Raw genomic sequence first — 16,716 nt, forward strand, 5'->3', positions numbered from 1 at the left:
AAGCAAAATAAGACAATCGTAAAAAGGTGTATTAATATTTGGAAAGTCATCACGGAGAATCAGCTTCCTATATCGACCATGCGGTCAAATGCATAGGCTCTATTTTTTTTTTTTTATGAATACTATAAACATTTATACTACTACGAAGTTTAAATAATATGTTTTTTAAACTATGTTCTGTACCTCTGGTGTGTCCCTGTTTTTAATTGTCAATACACACACACAGATAAACATCCACATAGAATCGACTAGAACTGTAGTAATATAAATGACTCTTTGGTGATTACTGGATCAGTGTGTGTCTGATGTCCTTCCATTGATTGTGGGAGACATGGCTCGACTGAACACTTGAGAGATGAAATAATGAACTTCTTATGGGTGTAATGCTTAAATGAGGATTGATTTCCTTTTCTTGAATTCTCCTAAACACTGCACATATATTTCTATTTCTATTCATGTTCGAGTGGGGTTTACACCCTGTGCTCTGCAGTGGGACCAGCATCATGGCTCCCTCAGTTAACTGATGCTCGGTACGGGGATACAGGGCGTTGGTTTTCAAGATGCGAGGCTGTTCCGCAGACCTCCCATCTCCTCATTTAACAAAGAATGACCGCCAGGATCCAAACAGGCGGCAATCAATCCCAGCGAACGTAAATACAACAGTCGTTGTTAAGACTCGGAGCATCTAATACCCTTTGAGGGGGAATAGATAAGAGATGGGGGTATGTTTAAGTACGCATCAGTGTAGGAGTTGTTTTTGTTTACCTCAATTAAACCGAAGATCTATTTTCTCAGCTAAGATCTAATTCGCAGCAAAGTGGTTGTTAAGCTGTGAAAGAAACAGGACAAAGGGACCAACGTGCTGCCTGGAAGCCTGTGGATAGCCATTATTTCTAGCTGCTGGGGAGAGTTATTCATTCCACAGACAACCTTTGACGCTGTCCTAGACACATGCAACTGATCCACGTGAAAGAACCCCCACTGCAACAAATCAGAGCAAAAAACATCCCGTAACAAGCCGACATGAACGCATGCAGAGATGAACTCCCTCGCTAAGCCCTCAGAGCAGACAATTCAAAGCACACCCCTTACCTGAATAAGACTTTCTTAAGCCCAAAGCCATGCTTCTGTTTACGCTGATGCTTCCAGACAGATATAGTCCGCATTTGCGCCGGACACAGAGAGCAGAGGAGAGAAACTTTAAGCCATATTTAAAGTATTCTCTAAGGTACTGTCCAGAAGCATCATCTCATAGCAGTGGTACAGAGAGATCATTAATGGGCATTAGTGACAGGCCATTATGACTTTCAGAGGTCATTAATGATTCATGATGTTGCTCTATTGTTCTGGCACTGACGAGCCGTTTCTTTAACCTAAATGTACCGCCCCTTAAAATGTATCTAAACACATTCTTTTTTTATCAGAAAACTGTGCTCTGACGTCTAGAATTACAAAGCAATTACTGAAACAGGACACCGCGCCGCATTACGCGAGCAGTAAACCGGCTGCCTCCTCTGCTGGCAGCAAGCAGGGTTGTGCTGTCTGCAACAGCTCAGTGGTGCACACCCTGGAATTATTGCCTCTGTCAAGCGTGAGTTTTATGTGCCAACCTTTTAGAGGAATTTACAGCCCTTGCTTTTCTGAATGTAAGTCAAGATATTATTCGGAGTAAATCATGTCCCCTCCTCTTCCTCCACAATGAAAACAAATATCATATTACACTCTGCACTTTTGCTTGTGCGGTTAATGCCTGGGCATTTGTTCATGTGCATTTGTTAACACAAATATTTAAACAAAACTAGGGTCCAAAGAGTTACATTTACGTAATAAAGTGAATTTACATTTAAGTGACTGATGGCTATTGAGAGCGTTGTTGCTCTGTGCAAAATCTTTGTAACATGCAATCTGTGAGGCAGTAAAGCCTTTTTGCTTGTGTACATTTTACTGTACTGTGGTAATACTATGGAATTATGGGCACGGTTTACTTCACTGTCACTACGATTTTCAGTAACTTCTTTACCTTTCAAATTGGTTAACCCGTCTTTGCATCTGTTGTGCTATTGCTTTAGAAAATGCAAATGTTGAATTTTAGTTTTCAGTCTCGCAATGGCAGCTGGTACAAGTAAGAGCAGTGAGGCGGGGCGGAGTGGTGGGAAAGTTGACAGATGACTGGATAGGTAAAATTAAATTAAAAAAAAATACTACCACTTACCTTGCACTCGTGATGTGGCAAGTGCAAGGTAAGTGTTTTATTCCTCACTTCTGGGAATTCGTTTTTCAGCTATCATGATATGGGTTATCATTTATATGAGCCGCTGTATAGTCAATATGTGTGAGAGGAAGGGTGATCCGACCTCAATCAATCAATCAATGGTATTGTTTTTATACCACTACCTTGTTCCTCCAAAGCTTGTGATTTCTTTTTGGAGATGCCTCTCAGTTAGTGCTGTGCATTAATAACTGGAAAATTGTCTACTGAACGGGACCACCCTTTCCTCAGTTTCTAGTTCAAGAACTCCAACATATCCATCCCAGTCATAATAGTTTTCCACTTAAAGTATTAAATCAGCAATGATACAAGGGAATGAGAGCAAAAGACACATGATTTTATAAGACAATAAAGTGCATCATCCACAGGCTTAGATTCAGTGCACAGCAGACAGACTAATGTATTTGTTTCATGAGGTGGATTAGTAACGGTATTTAATACATTGGAACAGATATCCGCAACCATGAGGCCGACAACATTTGGTACTTCTTGGGTGCCTACTTGACAGAATAGGCTCAGTGTTTAGCCAGGAGAGATGACTTCCGCATCATGCGAGCGGTGTAAGTCGGGTTTATGACGCCGATGTGAACGAACCGAGCAATCCTGCTCTTGGCGTGGCATTTAAAGTTCCGAAATGGCGGTGACATTTAAATACCTGGGAGAATTGAAAGGCTGCAATTAGGAGTGTGACTTATGCGCTATCACCGTTAATAAGGAAGGACGACATACTGTGAATTTAAAAGAGTTCACCACCGTTAAATATACAGTCCTGAATTGATGAAAATTACCAGATAAGACTGGGTCAAGAATATGTATCTTTGAAGATCGAATTATCTATTAGCCCTAGTCCTGATGAGGCCAGAATTATGATGGCTGAAGCGCGTCGACACATTTTTTGAAGGAGACCCCAGCCAAATTATTGATTGTGCAAAAGTATTATTTACAAGGAGCAAAAGGATTGAAGAGAGCCTAAATAGATATGGACTACTCATACTTCTTGTGTTAGGTCTGGTGGAGCTTACTTCGAAAGGAATGCGGAGTCTGTACATATAACAAGCATCCTTTTTGTAAGAAAAATTAGGCTACAATATTCGAATACGGATACATCTTTTTGACTAATGTGTATATATATGTGTTTTGTATATGTCCATGTAAATAGTAACATGTAAATATATATGTTGTTGTGTTTGTTTATAGTAGGTGGCCAGACAAATTATACAAGCCCCTATTTAACTCTAATTCTTTTTCAATTAAAGTGAAAAACAAGAAGGAAAATAAGATTTGGTGTTCTCTCTGTGGAGGTGGGAAATTTTATTTTATTTAAATAAATACAAAAATAGATGTTTTTCCTGGCAATTTATGTTGTCGTTAGGTCAGATAACTCAACTATCTCACCTATGAATCTAAAATCTATTATTAGTGACCAAGGCATCATTTCACTTTATATATTACTTGACAGAATAATCCCACACAGCTGGATTCAGAAAGGTAAACTTACACTTTTGTGTAAGTTTACACTTGCTGTAGTAACTTTGCTACTGTTTTGGTATTCACAACCTATGAGTACAATTATACTCCAAGTGAAATTACTAGCTGCTAAAGTGCACTTGTAGGTGTGAATACCAAAACAGTAGTAAAGTTACTACAGCAAGTGTAAATTTACACACACGTTTAAGTTTAACTTTGTGGATCAGGCTCTGTGAATCAGGCCTGCTGGGCCTGATTCACAAAAGTAAACTCAGTGGCGACTCCTCTGCTATGGCGGAGGAGCTTCACCCCATTGCTATTTGAGCAGTGCAAAAAGAAAATGATAATAACAAGACATTATTATCAGGGCACGAGTGGGGGGTACACACGGGTGGATGGCATCCACCAACTATTGTCACAGGGTGGATACCGTCCCCCTGCCAAGAATTTGGGCCCCACTGAATAATGTGCTGCACTCATCCCGGTGCAATTTCCAAACAGTGGGACGCTTTCAGCAGCACCTGCACATTGTTGTCTCCTTTCCATCTGCAGCAACTTGCAGGCGGGGGCAGGGCTTTCTTATTTAAGACTCCTACGGGCCCATAACAAAGGCCGAATTGGAGGGGTCATCAGGCCTCCTTTTGTTCAAGTCTCTTGGTTAGAAGAAGTCAGGAGCCTCACACCTGATGCAAATGAAGTGGAGGGGAAATAAAGCCGCACATCTTCTTGCACTTCACACATACTTAAGAGAGGCAGCTTTTCACATTGTTCAGTCCCTGTTTAGGAGATATGCATGCAATGTAAGAATGTCATATGTGTTTGTCTTTCCCAGTATTCACACAAAGCAAATTGCTTTTATATAGAACTTACCACATCTGATGAGGCCTGGAAATATTTAAGTACCACTATTTTTTCTTGTATAGCCCTACTCATCCCAATGCAGGGTGTCAGAGCGCTTTACATCAACACATGCATATTACATGTACAATAAATTATGTAAGTTTGTAAAATAATGTACAGGATATTTTTCATAAAACTGGGGGATTGCAAGGTGTGGAAGTCACATATCATCTTGCATATCTCACTGTTCTATTATCCTCGCAATGCGCTAAAACATACACATGATAGACCTGCTAAACATATATCTGAGGGCTTTAGATCTGACATCACTTCTTGTGAAGCTACTTCCTGTAAAGTTGTGGCTTGTGATACCACTATCTATGATGTCAATTTCTGTGATGTCTTGTGTGATGTCCTGCGCCGTGATGTCGTGCGCCGTGATGTTGCGTGCCGTAATGTAGCCTGCTGTGATGTCACTTGCATACTGCCTAACTAGGTTAGTTCCCCCACTTCTTTTTTTAGGACTTGTGTCCTGATTACTATCATTCTATTTTTGAAGGACTGGAGCCAGCCTGATCGTGGCGGGCTGAACAAAGAGAGGAGTGGTTTTCACTCCCTAAGTGCACAAGAATTTTCGGGCAGCCCTCTTGGGCAGGCCAAATATTCATGTGCACTTAGTGTGTTATCCATCTTGCTGTGTTTCACAGCCAATTGGATAACATGCCCAAGCTCCCAGACACTGCCTGAGCAGACAAACAGATTGCTCAGACCAATCACAACGCTGCTCACTCAGAGTCATGATTGACTGGTAGAGTCTGCTTCTGGTGCTGCTAGTGCAGACAAGAGGACAAAGGAGAGGGTGTGGCTGTGGCTGCGGGCAAAGGACAGGTAAGTTGAAATAATTTTTATTTATCCATTGCCCCACCACTCCCATTCTGAGGCAGCCGCCGTTGAGTAAACTTACACATTGTAGTACGTTTACTACTCTTTTGGTAAACTTAGACCAAAGTGTAAATTTACCTTTGTGTATCAGCCCCTCTGAGTCTGGATGCAGGGATAAGAGCATCACTCAGACAAACTCCTCTACAGAAACAGAAATCTGGCAGTATTGAATCTTTACTGGGAAAATGTGATGTCCGTGCAGTATCATTTAAATCTTCAGATTAATGTTTTGTGGGTAAAGTAAGTTGGTCCATACCTTTATATTGTCAGTGGCTGCCACCATCAGAATGTATTTACAATAAGATTACATTTATTTAAAAAGTCTGCATTCGATCTTAACCGCTATTCATGTATAGTACATACACTTGCTGTTGTTTGCAATCTGTGGACAGTGAAGTTTATAACTATTTAATGAATCTGGCTGATATGTTTCCAAGTCTGTTGTAGTTAATGTATTTTTTTCAATGCCTTCCTGTTTTTTTTAATCATGTAGCCCTCCCATGGAAATTCCTTTCAGTTTAAACTCTTTTGTACAACACTTTTCACCCCAATTGGCCTAACAACATATGCCTTTCTCCTCAGAGACCACCATCCTTACGTTATAATCAGTAGCCTGGATTGTTTATACAGAGGGGCTGATTAAATTGAGTGTAGGAAAGCCTCGACCTCAGGTCGGATGTTTGCTGGCACTCATCGTTGTTTCATTTCTGACCGCCTAATTACAATTTAGGTGGTTGGAAAAGAAACCAGCCAGTCATTCTGGCTGGATTATGATAGGCTCAAGGATGCCCTTCTGCCAGTCAGAGACCAGCCCATAATCCCAAAGGATGGTGTACCTGCCGTTGGGATTATGATGCTTGGTTTCCCACAGGATTTCCATGCCTGGCTTTCTGACATGGAAAGCCTATAGGAAAGTGAGCTTTGGGGCTCCTAGCAGGGTGCCCTACTCCGTGTGGACTCCGGTTGGGTGCTGAGGGAGCACCCATGGTGCCCGCCTGTTGATCCCTGCACCGTGTGGCTGGCACATTAAGGTGCCTGCCTTAAAGTGCCTGCCACACAGTGCAGGGATGAACACAATGTCCCTTTTCACTATGAGAGCTTGTGCTACGGCTGGTTTACATGGTGCAGTCACATTGTAATTGTGGAGGTCAGTCGGTCCCGAGACTGCAAAGGTGTCGGTCAGCGACAACTCCAACCAACATCGTAATAAGGCCCAGAGTAGTTAAAAATATATAATGCAACATTGTTCTATCCTTTGCATCAAACACAGTAGAGTTTCTCTTGAAAGAAGTTCATACTGATCTGAGTAATGTTGACACTTTATTTTGGCTAAATGAATTAGCGCTGAAAACAAACTGACAGATGAACAGCTCAGATTTCCCAAACAAGAAAGAAGTTTGTGGTTGAGGAAAGAAAAGTTGAAAATAAATAAAACGTTGTGGCATCGTCAGGAACATTTATTTTAATTCTCTTTACAACATGCATTGGCTCTGAATTAGAATGATTTTGGGATTCTGGCATAGCTACTCACAGAAATGTGCATCACTATACACTTATAGGGCCTCCTTCACAAAACAATGTTTATGTCTTCATTCAATGTAGGTGTGTAAGTAAAGTTGTTAGACCTGGCATCACTGGCGTGAGTCTCCCTTCCATTTTTGACGATTGCCTCCTCTGTTTTGCCATGTTTTTGCTGGTTATATGCTTTCGACCCTGTGCTACTGCTATTCAGTGCCACAGTGCAAGTGCTCCCTATGTTAAATTGATGTACTAATTGGTGATTCCATGATTGGGTTATTTGATTTACCTGTCAACCCCTAGTACAGTGCACCATGTGTGCCCAGGGCTTGTAAATCAAATGCTGCTGGTGGGCTTGCAGCACTGGTTGTGCCACCCACAGAAGCAGCTTGTAAAGTGTGTCTCAGGCCTGCCATTGCAAGGTCTGTGTGCAGTCTAATACTGCCATGTCGACTTGGGAAGTGCCCCCACATGCCAGGCCCTAAACCTTCCCTTTGCTTCATATTAGACACCCCTATAGTAGGCCCAAGGGCAGCGCGCATTATAAGTATAAGGTAGGACATGCTCTGATGTGTTTAGCATGTCCTAATATTGAACTACAGCCATTTTCGTTTTTCACTATTGCAAGGCTACCTGTTCTCCAAAGGCTAGAATGGGCAGTTAGATTATTACATTCTTATAATCCTAACTGACTCAGGGAACATGGTAGAAGTTCGAATTTAGTATGCCTGAAAGCTTTTGCCAAGGAGAAGAACCAAGGAAGCTGCAGGAGTTTTACTGCTCCTCTGCCAGTGTGCTGTTTGCTGGGTTGGCCTGCAGTGGTTGCTTATTTGCCATGGAAAGGAGAAGGAACATTTTAAGGACTTTCATCATCTTCAGAATATTCTCCAAGGGCTTGAACTGTGCTTGCCTCCTGCTGAATTCTCAGGGACAAAAGACTTCATCTCCAGCTCCCCTCTGAATTTCCTTGCTGGGAATTCTCAACTCCAGTCATTTGCGTGTCGCTGGGAGCTGGAAGCACGATGCATCAAGAGGAAGCGTGTCGCTGCCACAGCTGAAATCATCGCATCGTCGGAGAAGTGAGCCTTTGCCGCATCTCCCTGGAAGCGTGTGTTCATCGAAGCTGCCTGCTGTCGCATCACCGGAGAAGCGTGACGCCATCGAGAGTGTCGCCATCGCATCACCGGGGAAGCATGTCACAGGGCCTGTCGGGCTCCAAAGTATAGAGTCGTCGCAAGGCTGCCAGGGCGTCTACGCATCATCATCGCATTGCCGCATCAAGGGCGCCATCTTCTCGCATTGCAACCGGATCATCGCACCGCATCAAGGCGCCATCTTGCGCACCGCAACGGGCCCACACACTGAGAATCTGTGCATCACCTCCGCACCGGTAAGGATCACAACGCATCCCCTACTCAACCCTGGTTGAGCACGGTCGCTCCCTCCTGCCCTCGCTGACCCCTGCCCTGAGCTGCCTGGTATTGTTTACATCGCGCTGCTAAGCTTCCTGGACGCCTCTGTTAACTTGCTTTGTTGCCTGCATAGCGCTGCTGCCCTCGCTTAGCGCTAGAACGTGCCTGCCTGCTTGTGATAACTGTGCCTGCATTATTTGATTTTTTTAGAACTACCTTTGCTGTAACCTGCATTTGCTGACCATTTATCAGCGTTTTTCAGCCCTTACCTCTGCTCCTTCCTCAAACCGGGTCAAACCTTCCTCAAACCGGGTCAAAATCGCGCTATAGCCGCCATTTGCTTCTGTTGTTGTTGTTCTGCCCTGAGACCGCCCCCTCCACCACGCAACCGCCTCCCATCTTATCCTCCCTCGCCCCTCCCCCTCCACAACCTCTTATGACAGTTGCTCCCGCGCGCAGCGTCTACGCGCAGCGACCACGCCCAATCCGCGCCGAAGGTGCGCCAAAGGTAAGCCCGTCTACGCCCGTCCGCGCCTGGACCGCGCCCAGCGCCAGACCCCCTGCCCCTCGCGCTACCCAGCCCTCCCGCATTACCTACGATGCCGCCACCCTCCTAGCCCTTAACCCCGGTCGCGCTCCCAACTGCGTCCAAGCCGCTCCTGGTCGCACCCATGGACCTTTCTCCTGCTACTCCTGCAAATTCATCGGCACCGACAACATCTCCGCTACAACCTCACCACAGATACCCGACCCCAACCACCTACATTGTATCCTTCTCAACACCCGATCAGTCCACAGGCACGCCATCGACCTATGGAACCTACTAGACACCATCTCTCCGGACATCGCCTTCCTTACGGAAACATGGATGAATGCTTCCTCAGCACCAGACATCACCATTGCCATCCCTGATGAATATAAGATCACACGCAAGGACCGCACCAGCCACACAGGAGGAGGAATCGCTATAGTCCATAAGAAATCTATCCGCATCTCAACCAGCTCTGACGCCAACCTCGCCAATTCCGAACACCTTCACTTCCAGATCCACATCGACCCCAAGACCACACTCAGAGGCACCCTCCTTTACAGGCCACCAGGACCCCGCGCAAAATTCAGTGAAGACATCACGGACTTCATCACTCCACACGCGCTCCCCTCCAAAGACTACATCCTTCTGGGAGACCTCAACTTTCACCTCGATAAGATCAACGACCGCAACACCGCCACCCTCGTGGACAACCTCACCAACCTCGGACTTAAACAACTGGTCACTTCCCCCACCCACATCGCAGGTCACACACTCGACCCCATCTTCACCTCCAGCAACCATGTCTCTTTCAGCCACACTACGGACCTCATCTGGACTGACCACAGATGCGTTCACTTCACCTACAACAAACCAAAACCCAGCATCCACCTCCAACCTACCTTGAAAAGGAACTGGAACAAAATCACCACGGACCAAATCTCCGCATCGCTCCTTCAACACACCCCAGCCCCCTCCTCCAACGCTAACGAAGCCGCCGCTAATCTCACCCTATGGTTATCCAACACCGCTGACACCTTAGCACCTCTGAAAAAACGTCAAAACAAACCTGGCAGCAAGAAGGCCTCATGGTTCAACGATGATCTCAAGAAGTCCAAGAAACTCTGCCGCTCCCTTGAAAAGGCCTGGAAAAAAGACCCAACCACCAGCACCAAGGACGCCTTCAAAAACGCCACCCGCACTCACCACCAACTAATCCGAAAAGCCAAGAAAGCAGCATTCAAGGATCGACTCGACAACAACGCTCACAACAGCAAGGAACTTTTCAACATCGTCAAGGAATTTTCCAATCCCTCGGCCAACTCCAACGACATCACCCCCTCTCAAACCCTCTGCGACTCCCTAGCCTCTTTTTTCCACAACAAGATTGCAGACATCCACAACAGCTTTGACAACCAACCCGGAAACCAACCCACCATGCCGTCTGCTGTCCATCCTCCCCCCGTGAACACCCTTAACGACTGGAAGCCAATCTCCACTGAGGACACCATCCGCCTGATGAACTCCATCCACTCAGGATCCCCCACAGACCCATGTCCTCACCACATCTTCAACAAAGCAGACTCCGTAATAGCGCCGCACCTCCGAGACGTCATCAACTGCTCCTTCAACTCCGCTACCTTCCCTGAAGACTGGAAACACGCTGAACTCTCCGCCCTTCTGAAAAAACCAACAGCAGACCCCACCGAACTCAAAAATTACCGCCCCATCTCGCTTCTTCCATTCCCGGCCAAAGTCATCGAGAAAGCCGTCAACTGCCAACTCGCCGCCTTCCTCGAAGCCAACAAATCCCTCGACCCCTCACAATCTGGCTTCCGAGCAAAACATAGTACCGAGACCGCCCTCATCGCAGCAACAGATGACATTCGAACTCTACTGGACAATGGAGACACAGTCGCCCTCATCCTCCTCGACCTCTCTGCAGCATTCGATACAGTCTGCCACAGCACCCTTCTACAACGCCTCAATAACATCGGAATCCAAGGAAAAGCACTGGAATGGATCACCTCGTTCCTCACCGGTAGAACCCAGAGAGTCCGCCTTCCTCCATTCAAGTCCGAGGCCTCTGAAGTCATCTGCGGCGTACCTCAAGGATCCTCACTCAGTCCCACCCTTTTCAACGTATACATGAGCCCCCTCGCGGCCATCGCACGCCAACACAACCTCAACATCATCTCTTACGCGGACGACACTCAACTGATTCTTTCTCTCACCAATGACCCCGGCGCCGCCAAAGCTAACCTGCACGAAGGAATGAAAGAAGTCGCCGAATGGATGAAACAAAGCCGTCTGAAACTGAACTCAGACAAAACAGAAGTCCTCATCCTAGGCACATCCCCCTCTGCTTGGGACGACTCCTGGTGGCCGGAAGCCCTCGGAAAAGCACCCATCCCGACAGACCACGCACGGAACCTTGGCGTCATTCTGGACTCTTCACTCTCAATGAACAAACAAGTCAGCGCAGTATCCTCTTCCTGCTTCAACATTCTTCGCATGCTCAGAAAAACATTTCGCTGGATCCCCCCCGAAACTAGGAAAACAGTCACCCACGCCCTGGTCACGAGCCGACTGGACTACGGAAACACCCTCTACGCAGGTACCACCGCTAAACTCCAGAAGAAACTCCAACGAATCCAAAACGCCTCAGCCAGGCTCATACTAGACATCCCACGCAACTAACACATCTCTGGTCACCTTAAAGACCTCCACTGGCTACCCGTCAATAAGAGGATCACTTTCCGACTGCTCACCCACGCACACAAATCACTTTACGACATCGGACCAGACTGCCTCAACTCTCGACTGTCCTTCTACACCCCCTCCCGCCAACTACGCTCTTCCGACCAAGCCCTCGCCACTGTACCTCGCATCAACAAGACCACCATGGGAGGCAGATCCTTTTCATACCTGGCTGCTAAAACATGGAACTCACTCCCCGCTTACCTCCGCCTCACCCAGAACCACCTAGCGTTCAGAAAGCAGCTTAAAACGTGGATATTTGACAAATAATCCTCCTCCTCTTCCTAAGCGCCTTGAAACCCTCTGGGTATGTAGTGCGCTATACAAATTTTATGACTTGACTTGACTTGACTCTGCGCAAGCATTGAGGCACGACACATCATCTCCCCCGGATCACAGAACCGACGCATCTCCCCTTTTGCAAGCCGTTTGTTTACTTTGCGTTACGCATCCAGGTACTTTGTTGAGAACTTTGGCACATTGATCATCAACTTGAACTAAGCAACGTTTTATCATCTTTAAGCAATCTTAAGTGTAGTATTGTGGATTTTTGTCGTTTGTGGTCTTGTGTTAAGTCTATATAAAGAATACTTATTATAAAACCTGAGTTGTGTCCATCTGTAGCTTTTTCACTGTATTACTGTGTATATTCACAAATGCTTAACACACTGCCTCTGAGATAAACCTGTCTGCTCGTGCCAAGCTACCAAGGGGGTGAGCAGGTTTTATTAAGGAGTGTAATCCCCCTATCCTGACTTAGAAGTAGGGGTCCCTATTTGGACAAAGGTGAATACTAAGGGTGGGCGGCCAGCTACGCTCCGTGCACGGAGTGCACGGAGTGCCGTCTCCTACGCATTTTGCGTAGCGGACGTAGCCAGGCGGCACTACGCGCGCTCCGCAGACGGTGCGTAGCCGGCCGCCACCCGCCTCCCTCCCGCCCTCCCTAAATACATAAATAAATGAATAAAAAGCTTTTAAAAACACTTACCTTGTCTGCCGCGTCCCCGGGGCTCCCTCTCGCCGTCCCGCGATGCGCGCCGCCATTTCGGATCCTAATGCGCATGCGCGGGCGGCCGCGCATGCGCATTTCTCGTGAGGAATGCATTAGGCTCCGATTCGGTGGCGGCGCGAATCGCGGCACGGCGAGAGGGAGCCCCGGGGACGCGGCAGACAAGGTAAGTGTGTTTAAAAGCTTTTTATTCATTTATTTATGTATTTAGTGAGGGCGGGAGGGAGGCGGGCGGCGCGGAGTGGGGCTACGCGGAGTGCGTGGGTGGGCGTAGTTGTGCGCCCACTTCACGTAGTTCCGCGGAGCCCCACTCCGCCCACTACGCCCAGGGTTAGTGAATACCTTTGCCAACTAGAGACCCCCAGATCTCACAAAAGTCATTCGAGAAGTCATCATCCCTATCCTGCTTTTAAGAATACAAATTTAGGAAATATGATAACACTTGGAAATTGGAAAATGGGGTACAAAGGGCTATTAACTACAATTGTCTGCCTTCCCACAAACAGCAAACTCTCACCCTCAAACATTGCCTATCCTCTTCTTTTGGGGTTTACTCTTTCTATGCACATACATTCTACACATTTCTATAGGTTTTACTGTATAGTAAATGAAGAAAAATAATTCAATATGTTCTCATGCAACTATGAATCTTAAATTTATAAACAAAAATAATGATGGATCCCGGGGTATGGATGTGGCCCACTGAGGAGGGTATCGCCCCAAAACACACCATACTATTATTGATACATCATCATCCTGTTGCCATCATCATCCTGTTGCCATCATCATCCCCTACATTGCCCAGCTTCCACTCAAATGAACTGTAGAGAGCCATCCTGAGGGGCAGAGTGTTGAAAGAGACTTAGTGCATAGATTGACCAGTTGGAACCAGAACTGCAAGGACTGGTGGAGACCTACATCTGACAAAAGGCTTTAGACCAGGAATTATGTATTTCCAAGCAAGGAAGAGGCTGGCTGCCCTCTGCATGTAGCAAAGGCATCCAGGAGTGCCTATGAGAATGCTGAAACAAGAAGAGAGATGAGACTGCCTAGGCACAGGAATTAGAATGGACATGGTAGGCTGAAAGTGTGGCATCCCCTGACCTTGGATGCTGGGTATTTTCCTAGCTAGGACTCCTGGAGTGCTGGTGACACCCCAGCACAGAAGGGACTGGGCTGTGCTACAAAAGACTTCTGAAGGTATAAGAAAGTAGGTTGCTAGGTGGGTGGGTAGAGAAAGGAGATGGCAAACAGAGGGGGTTCAATATTTCCTCCCCCATGGCAGATACAATGCTTATGTTGGGATAGCTGCACTAATTAATTCTTTTAGTGGTGTATTAAGTGAAATGCACTTGGGCTTCTGCGCACCTCATTGTTCCACCTAAACTGAACTGAGAAGAGCAAGCCCCCATATAAGACTGAATGGCGTAGCCCTTAGTCCTGGATCAGTTTAAGTAGGGTAGAAGTACTGAAGACATAGCGGACAAGCAAATTCACCCAGTAACATGATAATCTAATATCACTTATTTGACCCATCTGAGGCATGCTATATGAAAACAAATCATAAATATCGAGGATTAGATCTATGTCTGAGTAAATATTAAAGTTTGTTCCAGTCTAGCTGACCTGAATTATACTTAAAGGAAATGTACTTGGGTTAAATCATTACAAAAGTGAGATGCATATTTCTCCTGGAATGTGAGAATGTCCTCTATAGCTTGCTCTGATTAAAGAAAACACACTGACCGAAATATGAGAGATGGGAGAAGGAAAGAAGATGTGGGGAGACCATCCCCCAGCAAACCATCCAAAAACCAGAAACCAACAGAGTTTATAACACAAAATGTGGTACTGGATGCAAGATAGTCTAGAAAAGCATTAGAACACAACATCAACACTGTGGTAATAGGCCTTAATCTTCTTCTAGATGACTTAATTAAAATATTCAACAGAGTTGGGTTGGTTGAGAATGTAACATTTAAAGCATAGTAAAAGGATACAATGTTTAATGCCACTGTTGCCAGGCTTTAGTCAATCTCGTTTCAGTTGACAGTCTTGATTAAAGATGCTGAAGAGCAATCAAGATGCAATAATCTTTGACTGGTAGTGGTCTCCTAAAATTCAGAAGCCCAGAATGTTGCTCTATTTACCTAAGACTGATCCATAAGCAGCTTCACCCTTCAGTCTTATAAGTATTCTTCTTGGTGGAGAGACCTACTAGAGCCTTGGCACATATGCCTCATCTAAGCGCACCGCCTACAGTGAATACTGACCAGCTCTTCAGAAACCTTACCTTTGGCGGTGGGGAGTCGTGAGGGGAGCTGCCAGGAATACCCTTCACCCATCCAGCCGTGAGGGAAACGGCAAACGCGACACCAAACCAGGGACGCTCCAGCCCAAACCGGGAACCAGGAACCACATTTCCCAGCAGCCCCGGGACCTGGCGCGCTCGTGACGCTCCCGCTGCACCTGGAGGCGCCTCAAGAACGCGGAGCACCAAGCGTGCCTGGGGGCATTTCAGAAACCTTACCTTTGGCGGTGGGGAGTCGTGGGGGGAGCTGCCAGGAATACCCTTCACCCATCCAGCCGTGAGGGAAACGGCAAACGCGACACCAAACCAGGGACGCTCCAGCCCAAACCGGGAACCAGGAACCACATTTCCCAGCAGCCCCGGGACCTGGCGCGCTCGTGACGCTCCCGCTGCGCCTGGAGGCGCCTCAAGAACGCGGAACACCTCCCGCCCCGTGGTACGCGTGCGGGACAGCGCCGGGCTAAGCCCGGGCAAAGGGCGGGCCCTCTGTGGCCCTCAGAGGCACAAAGAGGCCGGGGCGGGCCACCACCCTTTCTATTTCTTCTCTCTTTAAACAGGTACTGTGATTCCCCTTACCATTGTTATTGGCCCACTGTTTTGGTATTGTGCATCGTACCATCATACCATGTCTATCTGGGAGGAGCTTAATGCCATGTGTGGAACACAATATATCCCTGACCTTTTACCCTCCATAAGCACTGAGACTAACCCAGACGATGTTAACGCCACCCTGCAGATGTCACCTCTTTGCGTTAATAAACCCCAATCTCCTCTCATAGCACCGTCACCGGGTGGGCAGAACACCAAGAGAAAGACCGATGTTGTCATCATCAACGGGAAGCCAGCCAATACTCCTAAACTACACCCCAGTCTCTCTCAGCACCACTCCAATGTCAGCTCTGTGTCGGAGGATATGGAGCATGGAAAAATGGAAAACTCCCCATCATTTCCTCAACCAACTCTATTGGCACAGCTCGAGCACCTATTAACCTCCCTAATTTCACCCTTGGTGGAAAAAATCAACTATCTGGTGGTCAGGATTTCTAACATTGAACTGATAGTTAAAACACACATTTCATCAGGAACCAAACCAGCATCATCAGACCCGCCTATCCCCCTCACTGTTCTGGAAAAACCCAAACTGAATTCCCGCAGGAATGCGCATTCTCAAACTATATCGTTGGTACAAACAAACCACATTGAGGCTAAAATTGAACCTACTAGAATGCCACGAATACACCTACCCCCCGAAGCCGCCCCCTATGTGACCGTTGTCTCCGGGATCCCACCACTAACCTATGGGAAAGTTGAAACACGCCAAGACTTACTACATAAGGCCATGTTTTGGTTACAGACTCATAGACCCCTGCCACCTGATCTAGATGGGGGGATCTTAAGTGTTAGGAGGGTGGGGTGGTTAGGCACTTTGCCAAAAGACATCCCAGGGGACTTGGTCCTAATTAGATTCAAGCAAAGGAAAACAGCCCCTTACTTACGTTCTTGCAAGTATAAGGAGGGGGATGGCCCAATTCGTATCTGGGACTTAAATGACTTTTATCCGAGTTTTCCGCCCACCTAGTTATCAAGAACACAAAGGGCCAACGTAAAAATGCTGTTTGGGGTGGGCCTGGCTGCTTAGAATTAGGTTTATTAAAGCAA

The 16,716-nt window shown here is 46.6% G+C and overlaps 1 protein-coding gene across 6 annotated transcripts in view; it reads right to left on the bottom strand.

Moving 5' to 3' along the window:
- Positions 1-16,716, bottom strand: part of FGF13 (fibroblast growth factor 13) — a 1,132,668-nt gene that overhangs the window by 424,279 nt on the left and 691,673 nt on the right. The window contains exon 1 of one of the 6 annotated variants that reach the window (XM_078688627.1): positions 1,093-1,138. The exons of the other annotated variants lie outside the window; for them this stretch is intronic. Within the exon in view, the coding sequence (XP_078544753.1) occupies positions 1,093-1,123 (31 nt within the window). The 5' untranslated portion in view covers positions 1,124-1,138. Of the gene's footprint in view, positions 1-1,092; positions 1,139-16,716 lie in introns of those variants that run through there. 6 annotated transcript variants of the gene reach the window in all.

The sequence above is a fragment of the Lissotriton helveticus genome, chromosome 4_1 (genome assembly GCF_964261635.1).
Source record: "Lissotriton helveticus chromosome 4_1, aLisHel1.1, whole genome shotgun sequence".
Classification (NCBI taxonomy): domain Eukaryota; kingdom Metazoa; phylum Chordata; class Amphibia; order Caudata; family Salamandridae; genus Lissotriton; species Lissotriton helveticus.